The 19,276-nt window shown below is 38.6% G+C and overlaps 1 protein-coding gene across 1 annotated transcript; it reads right to left on the bottom strand.

Annotated features, from left to right (window-relative positions):
* Window positions 1-232: 232 nt before the first annotated feature.
* LOC142401683 (rho GTPase-activating protein 24-like) lies at window positions 233-17,702 on the bottom strand. Its single transcript, XM_075487147.1, has 9 exons — window positions 17,407-17,702; window positions 11,006-11,119; window positions 9,756-9,963; window positions 9,535-9,667; window positions 5,564-5,637; window positions 5,349-5,470; window positions 4,513-4,747; window positions 2,057-3,001; window positions 233-633 (listed from the first exon to the last, which is right to left on the bottom strand). The coding sequence occupies exons 1-9, from the start codon at window positions 17,456-17,458 to the stop codon at window positions 396-398; spliced, it is 2,121 nt and encodes a 706-aa protein (XP_075343262.1). The 5' UTR covers window positions 17,459-17,702; the 3' UTR covers window positions 233-395.
* Window positions 17,703-19,276: the final 1,574 nt, after the last annotated feature.

The raw sequence follows: 19,276 nt of genomic DNA, 5'->3' as shown, positions 1-19,276 counted from the left end.
AATTCATTTTGGTAAATTTGGGCGAAACGTACTGCTGCGATTAAACGAAATGTGATGAAATAAACATTTTAATTCATGTTTTGAAATAACACATATTGAAGGAGTAGACTGGCCCAAAATCTAAAAATGTACCACTGCATGAATAATCACTGTTTTTGCCCGCCGTGTCTCGCCTTAAAGGCACAATTCTGACTTTCTGACCACTTTCTAAAAAAAACCAGTTTCAACTCAAGCTGAGGCGAGTTGATTTAAAATAAACATCTGCATTGTTCTGACTGTCTTTTGGTTCAGGTGGTACTACATTTCCAAACTCAAGCTCTCTGCTTTCCTTCCTGCCTAATCTTCCTCTGAGCAATTTATTTTCCAAAAAGTATTCTCAATCATTCTGTCCATCCTCAGATACTGCCTCTACTTTTTTCTGCTTGGTCTTCTCTTCTTCTGATCTCTCCGTACATTTGGAAGAACGACTCCATCTCTCTCTGCAGGGAGGTGTTTCGGCGGTCAGCGTCAGCTTTGGCTCTCTCCATGTTACGAATCTTGATCTCAGCAACGCTCTCGCTCCGCCTCTGCTGCTCCAGACTGAGACGTAGAACTGCAACCTGCCGCTCGAGGAGGTCATTACAGCGCTCGAGCCTGCAGCACACACATACCATATGACAGTGGTTTTCAAAGTGGGGGCCGCCAAGGGGCGCTAGGGGGGCCTCAGAAAATTGGAGTGAAGATAAGAAAAAAATTTAAAAAATTAAAAAATTGTCACATTTTTTTAAAAAATAGAATCACATTTTTTTAATCAGTATTGTAAAATACAATTTATAATAATATATCATATCGAAATGTTATTTGCCATCCTTGTCTTTCTGATTGGCTGCCAGTCAAAACATCGTAGACCTGGCGGTTTGCGCCTGTTCTGAAGCTGCTCTGCTCCTCAAGCTAGCGTGTAGCTAGCTTAGCCAAAATGGACGGATTTTTGACTTGGAAGAGACTGAAAGAACTGGCCGACTAAAATCAGAAAGTACGAGGCAGCATACATTAAGTTTGGCTTTACAGCCGTACAGAAAAATGGCCACGATTGCCCGAAATGCGTCCTCTGTCTGGAGACCCTCTCAAATGAGAGTTCAAAACCTTCGAAACTTCAGCGTCACTTGATACAAAAACATCGGATTTTTGCTCCGTTATAGTTATATCAATCATACTATTAGCTAAATTTACTTTTGCTCTGTTATAGTTATACCAATCCTACTGTTAGCTAAATTTACTTATGCTCTGTTATAGTTATATCAATCCTACTATTAGCTAAATTTACTTTTGCTCTGTTATAGCTATACCAATCTTACTATTAGCTAAATTTACTTTTGCTCTGTTATAGCTATACCAATCTTACTATTAGCTAAATTTACTTTTGCTCTGTTATAGTTATACCAATCTTACTGTTAGCTAAATTTACTTTTGCTCTGTTATAGCTATACCAATCTTACTGTTAGCTAAATTTACTTTTGCTCTGTTATAGCTATACCAATCCTACTACTAGCTAAATTTACTTTTGCTCTGTTATAGTTATACCAATCTTACTGTTAGCTAAATTTACTTTTGCTCTGTTATAGTTATACCAATCCTACTACTAGCTAAATTTACTTTTGCTCTGTTATAGTTATACCAATCTTACTGTTAGCTAAATTTACTTTTGCTTTGTTATAGTTATACCAATCCTACTATTAGCTAACTTTACTTTTGCTTTGTTATAGTTATACCAATCTTACCTTTAGCTAAAATGACCTGATTGATGTTCTGTATGTTTTTGTGTTGTAAAGCACTTTTGATCGCCTTGTTGCTGAAATGTGCTATATAAATAAATTTCACTTCACTACACAAGCTATGTATCACCTCTAAAACAGCAAGTTGACTGATGCCAATTGAACTGAAACATAATTATCAACTTTTATATAGATTAAATTTATATGATTTATATAAATTTACAAATGTATATAGATGAATAATACATATACAAGAGTAATGAATGATAAAGAACGCCTTGTTTCTCCATGTGCCTGCGTCTCACCTCTGTATCCTGGTCTGGTACTCGGCCTTCTGTTGGGCCATTTGCTGCCGCAGCTTGGCCATCAGTGAGCGAGTGTCGCCGAGCTCTATTTGAAGTTCTTGCTCCTGGAGGTCCGGTGGACCAGAGGGGAGGAAGACTTCTGAACTGCCTGTGCTTAGAGAGCTGTCACTGAGTGCAGAACACGAGGTTGGGGAATTTGGATGGTTCAAACTGTCCTCATCAATGTTTTTATTTCGTCCCCCACGACGGACACCGTTTTCCTCTCCTGCTTTCTGACTTGAAGATAACCTTTTAGGTCTCTTTGGTAACATATCAGGACTTGATATGTCTGCAACATCCTTATTGCTCTCATCCAATGGTAGAACCCAGCAGGACGACCACGAAGACAAGGAGCGTCTTGTCTGCCCCACCTCCTCTTGCACCACCTTTACTTCAGAGGACCCAATGAGGCCTTCTTGGGGGTTGCTTTCAAAATGTCTTCCAGCGGCATTCTCCATTGTCTGGCACAGAGATGCTTTGTCAAGGTTGTCATAAGCAGAAGGGGGGCTATCCTCCTGAGTCTCACTGCTGCCCCCACTGGCTGTTCCTGGTACAACATTACTTTCAACCGCACCATCGGAGCTCCAGAAACTAGAAGCTGCCTCCTCTGGGCCTGGCCAAGCTTTTGCCCAACCCATAAGCATCATTGGCTTTGAGCCATCTGGCTGTTGGTTGTGTAGCTGCAGCCGGGCGGTGGAGGCCTCAGCATCTGTGGGAGATGGTCCATGGGCTGCATGATGCTCGTAATAATCTGCATTGAGTCTGTCAGAGCGGTGCTGAACAGACTGACTGGAGGAGGGCAGGGGGTAGAGGCAGTTTTCTGGGTGGGAGGAGGTGTAGCGATGGCCAAGATGTCTCTTCTGGCTGTACGACAAGTCTGATCTGGCAGCGACAGAGAAGATGCAGCTGAAGAAAACACAGTGAGGAAGGTTAGATTTTAAAGGCTGTCAGTTTTCATTGATAGTTCATTGACTTATTCATTCATTTATACTGTTTATTCTAATTAGATTTTAGTAGAATCTAATGATGTTTTTCATAAAAACAATAGTGTGGGAAGACATATTAATGTGTCGTACTGGACATAGACAACATGTCTTCTCTGTCTCCAAAGAGGCTCGGGTAGGCATCAACATCCATTCTGATAACTCTCTAACAGAAATAAACACAGATCATGTTGACAACTAATTATGGTTTGCAAAATGTTCAGCACGGTTATAGTGTGAAAGTCTCCTTACCAACTTAATATCTTCAAAACTGTTATGTTTTATAGTAAGCAAAGTTTACTTGATTCTGGCAAGTGAGTGTTACTTAATATTGCAGCATTAAATATTACTTATTAATCATTTGAGTGCAAATACTTACAGAGGGTTTTTTAAGTAAATCTTATGAGTTGTTTTTTTCAGTGTACTTACAAATAAATCTGTCGAAATATCTGTTGAAAACATTTTGTATGGATGTTTTCTTATGACTTCTGTTTATATTTATGCTTGGATATAATATATTCCCAGTTAGTTCTCCTAAATTCCCATTAGTTCCCATTATTCCCATGGAAAGTTTCCAATATGGAATATATCCAAAATTCCCAAGCTTAACTTCCCATGGAAATTTACCGGAAACTTTCCGCCCCTTTGCAACCCTAATGGTGAGCAACGTAAACAACATCATGAGAAGGTGATTGTACTGTCTGTACTGTGACACATTGTATATAACATATAGAGATGGATAAGGTCAGAGACAGGCATGACACCAGAATGGTCATTGCTCTGGTTTTCTCACAGTGGATTTGCTGAAGGGCTCCACAAGACTGAATTTGGCTTCAGTTTTTTTTGACAAATTTTATGCCACTCTTGTGGTTTTCTAAGGTTGCATATATCGCACCTTCATATTTGTCATCCCTAAAACAAGTGTCAGGGTTTGGAGGAATCCAGAATTTTTTTGTCGTGAGATCAGAGAATATAAAGCCAGCAGAGCTCTTAGATCCAAGGACTCAGGTCAGCTGGTCCAGTCCAGAGTCCAGACTAAACATGGAGAAGCAGCATTTAGCTGTTATGCTGCTAACAAGTGGAACAAACTGCCAGTGGAGATTAAACTTTCACCAAATGGAGACATTTTTAAATCCAGGTTAAAGACATTTCTGTTCTCATGTGTCTATGCATGAAATCTGCACGCTATCTTTTAATTTATCTGGACTGTTGCTTGTTTTTAAAGTAATTTAAATTATTTTATTTGTTTCTCTTTATATTCTTTTATGTATTTTTAATGCTTCTTCCACTCCCTGCTGCAATGCTTTTATTTTATGTAAAGCACTTTGAATTGTTTTGTACATGAAATGTGCTACAAATAAATTTGATTTGATTTGTAAAGGACATAAGAGATGTTTGTGGGAGCCGATTGAAGGTGTGGCAGGCGTGTTTTACCTGGGGTTGTCCTCATGTGTAGCTGGCTGTCCTGGCTCACCGGAGCAGTCTGCAATGATTGGCAGAGATAGCTGGCGCAGACAGGGAGATGGCTGGAGATGAGGCTGCTTCAGAGCACTCAGTGATGCATGCAAACCTCCCAGCGGACGGGCAAAGATGGCAGACGGGACTTTGGCAAAAAGAGACTCATGTTCTCTAATCAGCTCTAACATCAGCACTTGGACCAGTGCTGCACCTACAAAACAGAAACTGTGATGAACAGCTTTACCAACACTTAATGTTACACTTTATACTTAAGTAGTTTCAAAATATTCCGATAACATATGTTAGGTTTTTAGATTGATTAAATCCTAAGTATTAGGATTCCTAAACAGCCCTTTGCCTATATGCGGCATCACAGGTGCTCCGTTAGCATTTTTCAGATGATTTTAACCACTTAAACGCCTGAATTTATATAGCTGTATATAAAATGTTTTGTGTGTGTTTTAGCCTTTTAGTAGATGGTAAATAATGCTGAGATTATTAATTTCACTTAAAAATAAAATTAAATTTTGGTATGTTGCAAATTTGTGACAACAGGCATAATGGTCAATAATAAGATAACAACAACACAGTAATATAACAGTGAAAAAACAACGTTTTTTATTCACCCTTTTGTTTTTACATATTTATTTATATAAAGGTTCCTAGGTCCGTAGTGAATATGAACTAATCGGCATTGGGGGAATAAAGATGCTATCTCAGCTGGTTGAAACGGTTTGTAGCATATATGCGACAATAGGCGTTAAAGGGTTAATTTTGAAAGAAAACATTAATATGCCCGTTTGCTTTTCTACCTCCCACGATGCTTTGCGGGTCCTCTGCTTTGGCTCGAAGAATATTTGGCCCAAACACGGTAGCCAAGTTGTGGACGCTCATCTTGTTGCTGTTGGAGTAACTCTGGACCTCATTCAGAAACCTGAACACATACCCACACACACATATCTGCTAATCAAAAAAAGGATTGATAAAGAACCCAGTTCATTCTTCAAAAAGTCTACGGAGATCTTACTGGCAGATAAAGTTGAGCAGGTTGAAGTTTGCAACTGGTAACTCATGAAGAAGGTTCCTAAGCTCCCCCAGACCCTGAGAAAGGAAGATATGGGAAACAGTGTGAGGAAGGTGGTAAGTTTGTTGGTGTTACATGTGCAACCCCGGGTAAAAAATGATGGAATCACCGGCCTCGGAGGATGTTCATTCAGTTGTTTCATGTGTCACAGACATGACACAAAACTAAAGTCATTTCAAATGGAAACTTTCTGGCTTTAAGAAACACTAAAAGAACAATATTTATAAGATGGAAAGGTTGACATTTTCCATCAGATTATAATCTGGCAAATTTAGCAATTACTGGAAAAAAATGAAGTTGAATGCTTTCAGGGAACAATGTTATACTTCAGGAATCTGAAGCAAGGCGGATTGTATTTGATTCAGATTTTAAGCCTAATGTAATGGACAAATATTTTAGTAACTGGGAAAAGGGTCCGAAGATATTTTGGAAGTTAGTAAAGAAAAATACTATACGAAGTTTTGAGGATATAAAGAGCAATTACGGACTGAATAATAAGGATTTTTTCAGAAACTTGCAACAGAGGAATTATACAGAGGAATAAAAAAAAAGATAAAAATAGATGAGTTGGAATCGGGGATAATCAAGATGTTTATTTTAGCAAATTAATCAAATGTGGGGAAATAATTAATATCTAAATTATACACAAGATTGGAAAATTTGAAGGGGAATAATACCGCGTATATAAAAGGGAAATGGGAAGAAGAGGCAAGTTGGAGGCTTTCAGAGGAGAAATGGGAGGAAATATGTAGGCAACAGTGGATTATTTTATGAATAATTATGATTACAATTAATTGAACTCCAATTGGCTTGAATTGGAGTTTATTATCTAAGTGCCTTGAGATGACATTTGTTGTATTTGGCGCTATATAAATAAAAATTCAATTGAATTGAATTGAATTGGAAAATAACTTGTTCCCTCACGTGGAGAGAGTTTGGCTGGAAGAATATTGTAAGATATTTTATTACCAACACAAAGAAAATACCAAGAAACAGGATGTTGGAGGGGATGCGGAGAAGCTGCTCACTTCCATGTGTTTTGGGACCGCTCACATATCGAACCATACTGGCAGGAGGTAAAGAACGGGATGGATATAGTTTTGGGGACGAGCATGCTATTCACATATGATGCTCTTTACATGGGAAGAGGGACGGAAAGGTTGTCAAGATCAGCTGATAAATATATGTTTGGGATCATGACGGTGGCTAGCGAAAAAGCCATTACTAGGAAATGGATGAAGGCAGAGGAGCCTAAAAGGGAAGATCGGGTTGACATAATGCACAATATTTATATGATGGAAAGGTTGACATTCTCCATCAGATTAGAATCTGGCAAATTTAAGAAATACTGGAAAAATTGGTTGGACTTTGTTTCATTTTTGAGGTCAGATTTTGTTGTTGAATAAAACCCTGGGGATAGGAGGAACTCTTATATAGCTACAGATTGTATATAGTTAATTTGCAGGTAAATTTAAATGAGAAGATGGGAAAATTAGGAGACAGGTTGGAAGAACAAACAGCAAATGCCAGGTATTGAAAGTGTTCGGGCAGGTTTGAAGTACATAAAGGAAAGAAAGGTTATAATGCTTCAATACAGATACGGAATGTGGGCACAATAGTTTGTTGAATACGGGAAGGATATTGTGAAAAATGTGGAATTGTGGTTTTTTCGCCTGTATGGAAAACAAAAACTCAATAAAAATTTGCACTAAACGCTAAAAGAAATCAAGAAAAAAAATTGTGGCAGTCAGTAACGGTTACTTTTTTAGACCAAGCAGAGGGAAAAAAATATGGAATCACCCTTTAAACACCCTGTAGACATCAAAGCGTCAAGACAGAAAACTTAAAGCAATATGTCTCAAGAACCAAAAATGCACAACAAAACAAATGAGGAACGAATGGGAGGAAACTGGAGTCAGCGTCTGTGAGCGAACTGTAAGAAAGCGCCTAAAGGAAATGGGATTTACATACAGAAAAGCTAAACTAAAGCCATCATTAACACCAAAACAGGAAAAAACAGGTTCCAACGGGCTAAGGAAAAGCAATGGTGGACTGTGGGGGGCAGCAAGACGATGACGACGTCTATGCGCGACACCGAAGCTTGTAGAGTGTTAATCCAACATGGCAGCGGACACAACGTTACCGTTCGATGCAGCCTTAGAAAGTGTTTTAAGTAGCTTAGAACGGAAGTTTACTTTTAAAAAAGAGCAACGTTTGGCGTTGAAAGATTTCATTGCCTTCTTCCTCGTCAAATTTCTGTCGCTCTACATACGTCATCTGGTATAAGTGATACAATTGGCTATGAATCGCGCGCAAAGCAGCATGGGAAGAACCAGACGCCATTTGATAGACATTCGTAGCGCCCAATAAACGGCTCTAGGCATTCGTAAACCACGCCTCAAATACGAGAAAATGCACACCTAGTTCCCAGACCACCATCTCATCCAGATGTGGACGCGTCAGCCAGGCTAAATCTTTGGTGGAAGTTGAAGAAAATGGTCCATGACGAGGCTCCAACCTGCAAAGCTGATCTGGCAACAGCAATCAGAGAAAGTTGGAGCCAGATTGATGAAGAGTACTGTTTGTCACTCATTAAGTCCATTAAGTGTAATGACAGCCATCTCCCCCGGGCCTTTACCTGACATGCAGCCCCATATCATCGATGACTGTGGAAATGTGCACGTTCTCTTCAGGCAGCCATCTTTATGAATCTCATGGGAACGGCACCACACTAAAGTTCCAGCATCCTCACTTTGCCCAATGCAGATTGGAGATTCATCACTGAATATGACTTTCATCCAGTCATCCACAGTCCACCATTGCTTTTCCTCAGCCCGTTGGAACCTGTTTTTTCCTGTTTTGGTGTTAATGATGGCTTTAGTTTAGCTTTTCTGTATGTAAATCCCATTTCCTTTAGGCGCTTTCTTACAGTTCGCTCACAGACGCTGACTCCAGTTTCCTCCCATTCGTTCCTCATTTGTTTTGTTGTGCATTTTTGGTTCTTGAGACATATTGCTTTAAGTTTTCTGTCTTGACGCTTTGATGTCTACAGGGTGTTTAAAGGGTGATTCCATATTTTTTTCCCTCTGCTTGGTCTAAAAAAAGTAACCGTTACGGACTGCCACAATTTTTTTTTCTTGATTTCTTTTAGCGTTTCTTAAAGCCAGAAAGTTGCCGTTTGAAATGACTTTAGTTTTGTGTCATGTCTGTGATCTGCTTTTTTTTTTTCTACCTAATTAAACGACTGAATGAACATCCTCCGAGGCCGGTGATTCCATCATTTTTGCCAGGGGTTGTAGAATTCTTTTGAACACAACTTTATCATCTTGAAATGCTGCGGTAAAACTCAACAAATACACTGGAAAAAATGCCCCTCCAAAAATAAGTAAAAAAACAACAAATAAAAGACGTTTTTGCTTGAAATAAGCAAAAAAATCTGCCAATGGAACTAGTGAAAATCGGCTTGTCCAGATTTCTTGAAATAAAATGTGATATTTAGGACTTTTGAGATAAAAGTGATCTTGAAATTAGCTTAAAAAAGCTTGTTTTATATGAAATATGACTCAAAACAATTTGTTTTCAAGACTTTTTCATTTAACAAGATATTCCAGATGTATTGTCTTCAAACAAGTTCCTATATCTGGCTGAAATGGTACTTGTTAGGCAGTTGTGTCTTATATCAAGTGTAATGAGATATTTTGACTAGAAATGAGACAAATATATGTCTGTGATCTGCTTTTTTTCTACAAAATGAAACAACTGAATGAACATCCTCCGAGGCCGGTGATTCCATCATCTTTTGCCCGGGGTTGTACGCCACAGGAGGCGAGTAAAGACAAGATTTCCAGGAGAGATTAAGTGGCTTTTTAACATATTAATTGGGTTATTTGGTTAATGAATAGAGCTGCACTCACCAATGTGCGGTCATTGGACAGCTTCTGTCCGCAGAGCAGGAAGTGCTGGTAGCTGCTGTAAGGGACCAGAGGCTCAGGCAGCTGTCTGAGGTAGAGCTTCAGTAGTGATGCTACTGTGTGAACGTCAGTACTACTACAATCAAAAAGTACACAGCGAACCATTTCTCTGTGAGAAATTGTGATGAGAAAACTGTACAGTAGAAAAAAAAGAAGGATTGTACCTGTCAAAGGTTGGTCTCTCCCCTGAATCAAACGCCTCCTGCAGCTCTTTGACCAAACTGGTTTGTCCGGGCTGGCGAAACAAGCCCACTTCACACAGGCCACGTTCCCGGATGAAGGCCACACACTGCTCCACTACCAAAGGAACCAAACGCATTCCGTAACGCCGCTCATATAACACCGTTTCCTCCAGACGCTGACCAAAAACCCCTACAAGAAGGGAAGATTTCGAAGATAAGTATTAACTCTTTCCACCAATGTACTGGGAATAGAATTTACCCATTTTATACTATACTATATTTTAACCTTGTAGCACCCACAGTTGCAGATATGCAAGAAGCTTTTTATTTATTTACATTATTTATTTACATTATATTCTTATTTACATTACATTATTTGACTTTTTTAAATTTACATACATTATTTACATTCATGTGTAATATTTTTTTACATTATATTTGTCACAGCATCATTTTCTCGGCTCAGTGAATTACACTCTGCTTTGCGGTGGTCTGTTCTAGTTGGTTCTGGTCTCGTTTGGTGTGGTCTGCTTTGTCCACCTTTCACAGCAGTAATGGGAGGTCAGGTCTCCAAATTGAATTATTATGATTATTTTTTTGCATTTTTTTATTAGCTTCATGTGCACATTTTTTATTTACATTACATTTTTTGCATTTTATATGTGCTTCACTTTTTCACAACAAAGATCTGTGAAATCTGTTTGATTTGTTGTTGAATGGAAAGTTTATGATGGTTGCGTTCCGCACTTTGTATTAAGAATGTTCAATAAAGGTTTATTATATACATTTTATTGTGGTAGCAGCATTTACTGGTGAACTTTCACTTTACCTTTTTTGCCAAACGATCTGCAGAGAATGACTTGGTTTTGTGAACAAAATTAATCAGGAAAGCCCACAGATGCAAATATGCAACATTGCCTAAAATGATCAGAAATAGCCCAATTCCAAATATATTGGTTTATTCCCACCCAAAAAGATGCAAGAAGAGCCAAAATGATTTTTTTCAATGATTATTCATATGCTTGGCTGCTACAAGGTTACAGCAAAAAGTATAAACCACTCTTTTTCTTTAAACAAAGAAAGAGGTGAACATTAAGCAGTTAGAACACGGTTTGGGTCAGGGGTAGGGTTAGGTACTGTATTTGGATGTTAAAGAGTGTAAGTGGTATTGGGAATCCATTACATCAGTGAAAAAAATCCAATGTATGTAGAAAAATAAATTGTGATTGTACCTGTGAAAGGGATCCAGACTCCCTTGTTGAGACTCTTCAACCACTCATCACCCTGACCAGCGCTGTTGGATAGGAAGAAGTAGGAGCCTGGACTTGCCAGCACATCTCTGTTACCTACAGATGTACAATCATGGAAGTTTTTAGGCAACTTGCTCAGGTCAAATAACAATGCAAACACTTCTGTCATTGATGATCGTTGCTATAAATGAAGTCCTCTTAACTGGGATTGGCTGAGAATATCAAAAGAACATGACTCAAAGACCTGAAAATCAAATATTACCAATGCGAATCAGCAAATCAAACTCATCCATCCTGACCATATGACTTTTTTTTTTACTTTGCCACACCACAAAATGATCGCTCTGCCAGTTTAGTGCTGTATTGCACTTCTAAAGACAGCGGGGAAGTATAAAGGAATACTTATTTCTGATTTATTGTGTGGTGACTATGGATTCCTGACGAAGGATACCTACAAAACTCCAGGGAAACAGTTTTTTTTTTAAATTTTGGACACCTTGACATTACAAATATAATGTAATGTAAATGTAAAAGACTACATGTCTAATTTATAACATCAAGTATCATCCTCCAGTACCTTGTTCCCTGAAGACACTGTCATTGCAATAGTGGCAGAAGCTATACTTACCACTTATCATCTCACTCTACTCTATTTGTAGCCTACCAAATATAGTTTTTCTTTGACTAGAAAACGTTCTCCAACAAGATAATATGTAAAATGACAAACTATCATACACTTTATACTGATTAACAAGTCACTGTTCGCAGCAAGAGATCCATCCTGTTGTCGGCAGAGTTTCGGTGTAAAACTTCTCCGTGTTATTACAGAATGAAGCTGCAGTTTCCTTCAGTCTCTTTCCCGCTTTTTAGATGAAGAAATGTAATTTTAACAGTTCTTATGACAGTGGGGTTTTATTCAGTACCACCAAAATTACAGGCTCACCACACCATAGCTCTACAACACCAGCGGCGTCGAACAGGGGGGGAAAAGTCAGACTGATTCACAGGGTCCAGCCTACAGGGGGGGCCCTAAGGGAAATTTTCTTCTTCTTACGTTTTTTAAAAATGGATAATGTCAATATATGTTGGTAATTTATGCAAATCCAATGTTCTCTGGAAATACATCTGTTGAAATGTATATCACAGCCTGCAAACAGGCTATAATCTATATCAGACACCCCCATTATCAGTGCGCATTGGTTTGATTACATGCGCAATAAATTTCACTCACTTCATTATTAGGCATTAAATGCAGCAGCCAGCACATGAAAGATGTCATCCAAAAAAAAATAAAAAATCAGGCTTTCAGAAAAGAAAAGAAAGGCAAGAGAGACAAAATGAAGGAAAGCAACTGCTGACTGATTTCTTTCCCAGGAAAGGTGAGCCCAAATGTCAAAATTACAGCCTACAGTAACTGATTATCCCATTCCGTTGCATACCACTGTGATAGCAGCCGAAGTCAAATAATTAAAAAACAATCTCTCATTTTGTTGGCTACCACATAATTGTGATATAGAAGCCATATTTGTCTTAAATGTATTTATTTTCATAATAACTATTAGCCTATACAAGTGTCCCAAAAGCCTAACATAGGGTCGATGTTGGTTCAAATATTTGTCCAAATGTTAGCAAAGCTAATTTGTAAAATGAATCCCACTCAGTTTCAGAAAATGTCACAGAATGTGATGATGCCCCTGCCGCAGCAGCTGCAAGTGGGGTCAACTTGGGAGAAGGTGAGCCTATTGTAGCTAATGTAATCTTAAGCAGGCCTACGTTTCAGGGTGCCTTGACTTAAAAAGGTTGAGAAACACTGGGGTCCATGGTAGTGGTTGTTCCTGGGGCCCCAAATTACGCCCCTGTACAACATAAAATGGCTTTTTATTCGGTTTCAACATCTACGGATGTCTTATTATCGGGGCTCAGTGCTGTACATTCGTATCAGACATGTCTGATAACATGCCTCATGTCATGCCACATATGAACAGGTTGCTGATTAAAGGAAGGTCTAGAGAGGATGAAACCACACTGCAAGATTTCATGAGATCATAATGGTCTTGTGATTCTTGTGCAAAGCAGTGCTCCTCCTCTGCCTCATCCACTAGCCAAGGCTTCCTGTCAAAAACTGACAACAGGTCCCCAGAAACTCAAAGTCTTTCTTCTAAGTCTCATATGTGTCAAACTCAAGGCCCGCGGGCCAAATGTGGCCCGCCACGTCATTTTATGTGGCCCGCGAGAGCTTAAAAGGTCTGATGCAGTGACCAAAAACTACATTTCCCACAATGCATGCCGATTATGCTATGGCATCCCGCCACTGGACTGCAATGTTACCAAATCGATGCGATTTTCCCAACAAGTGGAATTGAGAAATACAAATAATGATCCCAAAATGTTCAGGAAGAGAAAAACTGATGCAGATGGAAGGGCATCTGCATCAGTTTTTCTGTTTCAAGAAAGATTGGAGGGCGAATACGTGTTTGTGCTTAAAGGAGAAAAAACGGTACGTGTTGGTGTGTGTTGGCGAAAGCCACAAACAGAAAACAACGCGGCAGTAAAAGCTAGCTTTGTTTTATATTTCAAGTTTTTAACAAAGTAAATGTCATAACTTGTGTCTGATGTTATTTTTCTTTATTCACTTGGATAGTTTGATCGTTGATTGATGGAGTTGATGTGGGTTTCATAACCTGACAAATGAAAAGGATATATCATATAATAACAGAGCAACAAGCAAACCTATTTTTTTTACATCTATGCAAATATATATGTAATATTTGTAACTTGAATAAGTCATAAATTAAGAGTTATTTAACATTAAGGAGTAGTTACATTTATTTTACATTGCATTTAGTTACATCTGGCCCTTAACAGACTCCCAGCTGAAGACTTTCCAGCTAAAGGCTTGAGAACCGATAAGTCTTTTTCAATATAGTAGAGTGCTGTCTTAGAAGCCTCCCAACAATCCATCCATCACAACCAGCTTCATCCGATTCAGGGCTGCGAGCAACCCAGCTACAACAATCCAAACCGTGTGATGTATTTGTCTCCTGGATCTGATCCTTCTGCCACACAGTGGCCAGGTGAAGAGGACCCAAATACAGGCTTGCATGCAGGAGAAAGGCAGATAAGGCAAAATAAAAACATAGAAAAACATAAATCATAAATTCCGAAAAAACACATAATTAGCTTGACAAAAAAAAAACTGATGCTGAAAGCAAGGCAGAACTTTAGTAAAACATTACAAGTATCTGGCAAAAAAACTATGGAAAATATGGTGTAAAAATACTGAGGGAGAAATAAATTATGTCATATAATCTTTTCCTGAGCTCTTTTTCTGTCATGGAGTTAGGGAAAGATGGTTGGAAAAGTGAATATGAAGAATTTGAACAGCTCATCCTGAATTAAGAGACTGAATTAAGACCCAGCTTTTGATTTAACAATGTATGAAAATATAAATAAAGGTTTTAATATTTATTTTTCACGAGTGAATAAGATACAAGTAGATTAATGCCCTTCAAAGTGTCCATAATCAGAAATACAATCCTCATCATCCTTCCTTAGCACGATTAGTATTTAACCCTCATCATTAGAAAAAGTCACACTTTATTTTTGTTTATGTCTCCATGTGGGCTGTTCACCACTAGGGTACAAAGATTGTCTTATGGGTCATTTTTGACCCGTGAATTATAAAAACATTTAAACAGCAGAAAAAAGTTCACTGTTTTTTTCCCTTTCAATATAATTAATTCAGAAGTAATTACTTCACATTTATATAATAGCAATAATTAACCTTTATTATGTAAAAGAAAACTGAGAAAACAAGAAAACTGTTGGTCCAACTGACAGTTGGTTTGTGGTAAAAAAATAAAAATAAAAAGTGTAATCCTGAAAACTGGTGATTGTCTACGGAGCCCCTAAAGGGACATGGAGGGATTTATTTATTTTTTTGCGAAATCTCGCAAAAGTTTTTTTCCCACGTCAGTGAACCGGAAGTAAAACAGACACAGCGATGGAGCAGCCTACCCATCATCCGTGGGAGAAGTTTATTGATTTCTATTTTAGTATTGGCCTAACATATAAAGACATCAAATCCGTTCTTGCACGTAAACATAAGTGAGAGACATCTGTCTGTTTTACTTCCGGTTCACTGACGTGGGAAAAAAACTTTTGCGAGATCTCGCAAAAAAAAAATCCCTCCATATCCCTTTAGGGGCTCCGTAATTGTCTTTTTGTATTGTGTAACAAAAAATACTTGATAAAAAATGTATTGAATTGAGTTGAATAGATAAATAACAGGTGGTTTCATCATACAAAATAGATTTTGGATTTAAAATTCAATTAAGTTGGTAAAAGCACCCACAAATTCAACCTGACAACCAGCCCCCTGGGAGTCGATTGATGCTCAAACAAGTTGTACAAATGAAAAATGCTAACAATGAGATATGCTGGCTCCGTTACTGGATCTGGATTTGAACCATAAACCTGAACTTCATTTAAAAGAACGAGAGTCCCAAGATGCAGTGGCGATTCTAGAGTCTGTGGGGGCCCCAAGCAAAATATCTTAGGGGGCCCCACCGACCAGTGTTCGTCACCAAAACATCTGACACCAACGAAAAATGTATGAAATAAAACCTCTTTTTATTCCAAACATGAAAAACATTGTTATTTTTAAAATATACATGTAAAGAATAAATAAATAACTAAAAAAAGACTACGTTGTCTACGTTGGCACTTGATATTCGCCTGTTGCTATTTAGCTACCGGGTGTAGCTGGCCATACAATAATTATTATGTTCATTTAAAGATTCTTTGTGACAAGTAAAGCTGTTCATGATATCGATTTCATAAGTATGGTTTTTATTTTCCACTAGCCTTGAATTTCCGGCGAACGTTGCCAACAATTGCAAACACTCTGAGGGGCTAGTTCTCCGCGAACATAGCCTACAGTGGAACTCGACGTGAGTTTGACGAAGTCAACAATGCGATTATGGAATTATAGAATGGCATGTTAACTAGACAATCTTTGACTGAATCATTTAAATTTAACTGTTCAAAGAAAACATGTTCATCAGGAACGTTCGCCACTGTTTGAGACAGTTTATAAAGTAACTAGATAATCTTTGATTGAATGCACCTCAGCTCTCGGGGGCCCCCTAGTGGCTCGGGGCTCCAAGCAGTTGCCTGTTTTACCTGTTGACAAGTCGGCCTCTGCCAAGATGCAAACGAACTAAAAGTTCATTTCGACATATTGGATGTGTTTGTAGAGTCACACCCACTATGGGGGCTACTAAAGTTCCCATTCTGTTTTTTCTCCAGCCACAGAAAACATTTTACTACTTTTCCTACAGATGCCCTAAATTTTCCCTAAACATTGATAAACCCACAGCGTTTGATCGGACTTTGGCATATAATTTACTTATATACTCCTTCTCAACTTACTATTTTTGTTTAGAAGAAGAGTATGGTCATGTTTAAAAAGAAAATAAATCATTATTCACATTAACTCAGCTTGTTAAGTAAACGTAAATGTTCTGATGTGTTATGTAATATTTTACCGCTAGGTTCACTCTCGAATGTTAAACCTAAATGGTGCTTAACGAAATTTAATCTAGAGAAATAAATGATAGCACAATAGAATACATTGTCCAATAAATATTAAACAACATTTATCACCTAACAGACACATATGTACACCATACATAAAGTCTCCACCTGTTCACGTCAGCCTCTTTCTCCTCATTTCCCATGATGCTCTGCTTTCTGTCCTCCTCAATGTCATATTAAACACAAGAAGACACGTATGCAAGCACACACACACACACACACACACACTGTCACTTCAAAGAGAAGCAAGAACACTCAGATTCAGCCTGTAAAAGAGGTCACTCAAGAACAGCACTGGAAAAAATGCCCCTCCAAAAATAAGTAAAAAAACAGCAAATAAAAGATGTTTTTGCTTGAAATAAGCAAAAAAATCTGCCAGTGGAACTAAAAATTTGCTTATCAAGATTTCTTGATATAAGATGTGATATTTAGGACCTTTAGTGATCTTGAAATTAGCTTAAAAACCTCTTCAAATGTAAAAAAAAAAGCTTGTTTCATGTGAAATATGACTCAAAACAATTTGTTTTCAAGACTTTTTCATTTAACAAGATATTCCAGATGTATTGTCTTCAAACAAGTCCCTATATCTGGCTGAAATAGTACTTGTTAGGCAGTTGTGTCTTATATTAAGTGTAATGAGATATTTTGACTAGAAATGAGACAAATATACTTGGTAAGACTTTGATTTTTTTTCCAGTGAGCACACAGAAGCACACAAATCAAGAGTTCTAGAAGAATTAGGAAGTAATATGCAAATAGCTTGTTCATGAGTGTTTGTGTCTTACCTTTGCGGCCTGCACTGTCATGTTTCCAGGACTTGAAGCAGCTGAGTCCCATGCTGCAGTGCTCCTGGTCTGGTTGGGCTTGCTGAGTGGGTGTTTCACCATAAGGGATGGATGGATGGAGAGCCTCTGGGTGGATGGGTTCGCAAATATGTTCTCGCAGAATAATAAAAACCAAAGAAAGGTTCTGCTAGAGATTCCCAATGTGGTCTTAAAAAAATTAGCAATGTTTAAAAAGATTGAAATTAAAAAAAATGAATGAATGTCAAAGTTTATGAGGAGGTTTACAGTGAGAACTTTTTCTCAATCAGAATTCCAGTTGGAAAATTAAACCGGAATGAACAGAAGAAATCCGGTGGATGATTTTCTGGTGGGTATGTAAGGGTTAGAGTCATTAAAAAGAAGCTCTTCTTTGATATAAATCTTGTAAATCTTTTAGTTGTAGGGGTAAACTTTTAACTTTAAATGAAAGTTACAAAGTCAAAAGAAGGAAAAAGGATTTCACCGTAAAGTGCTCTGGATGAGAAATTCTGAGGCGATACCAGGACTCATTCATAGGGAACAGTATCCAGGAGAGAAAAAAATCTTTTTCAGTCTTTAGTCAAACGTGGACAAAAGTTGCAGGTTGTTGCACAACTCTGCAAAGATACAACGCCCTTCAAAGTTTTATCAGCATATTTTTGATTTTGAAATCTCCTTTGAAAATGATTTTTTTTTAGCATCCTCTTTATGAGACACCTCTTTACAGCAGTGCATATCCCACCTGTTTCTGAACAAAAGTCCTTACAGATGGTGAGAGAAATTACGAGAAATTCTGCTCAGCAAGCGAGCAAAATTTCCTGCTTCAAGGTTGCTTCGAGCTTCTCTCGACAGGATTTTAAAACATCAAAGTCAATCTTTATCACAACGGATTTTAAACCCCCGAACCCAGAGACCCAGTCTTCATCCTTTGGACAGCCATGTGGAGGTTGCAGGTTTCCAAAAACTGTCTCCAGTCCAAAGAGCAGCAGGAGTGAGACGTCTAACTTCACTTCATATCTTTGGAGTATCTCGCTTCTGTATTTTTTTTCCTTGAACTTTATGTTCTCTCACACCAGCCGATGAAACGTAAAGCCATCCTGAAGGAATGTTTTAACTTCTCGTCTGGTCTCCTCCTCCCGTTTATGGACTCAGACTACTCCATCCTCCTTATGGACACAAACTCTTCCCTCCTGCATCCTCCCTCCTCCCTTGTCTTCGTCCATATGTCCTCTGCTTTATTAGCTCTACAACTTGGACGTCACTGCAGCATTTCCAGAACACAGTCTACTGGTTTGAAAGTCCGGTTCTTCACCATGCCTGTCCCTCGTCATGCTCTCCTGCTTCTCTGTCCCGGTGTCCCTCTCTTTGTCCACGCCTGGCTTGTGCTTCTGTCTCCTTCCCACTATCCCCTCTCTCTCTCTCTCATCTCATTTCATTTCATTTCCCAGCAGTGTGTGCACCCCCAGATGTCCCCCTCCCCATTTACCTCATCAATAACCCGGCTGTCTCCGTGTGTGTGCTGCAGTGGGCCATACTTCAGGAGCAGCAGAATTTGAGCCAGATCATCCCTCTCCCTCTCTCCCCATCAGCTGTGATTACTTTGGTAAAACAGCTCTGCGTCGCAGAGAACCAATTTTCCTAATGCACAGCCTTTCTCACGCACACACACACTCACTGTCACCATTATTCAAGTGGACATAAAAGCGAGAGAGAGGCCGGTTGGACCGGTCAACTTTTGAACTCAATTAAAGTATGAGAAACCTCTTTGCTTCAATACAGTCCAATTCAATAAGCCTCGTTGGCCCAAAGAACACATACGGTGTACAGGGTATTACAAAAGACTTGTTGGTAA

Source organism: Odontesthes bonariensis, chromosome 16, assembly GCF_027942865.1.
Source record: "Odontesthes bonariensis isolate fOdoBon6 chromosome 16, fOdoBon6.hap1, whole genome shotgun sequence".
Lineage (NCBI taxonomy): Eukaryota > Metazoa > Chordata > Actinopteri > Atheriniformes > Atherinopsidae > Odontesthes > Odontesthes bonariensis.
The sequence above is the reverse complement of the archived record's forward strand: the minus strand, read 5'-3'. Positions and strand labels throughout refer to the sequence as shown.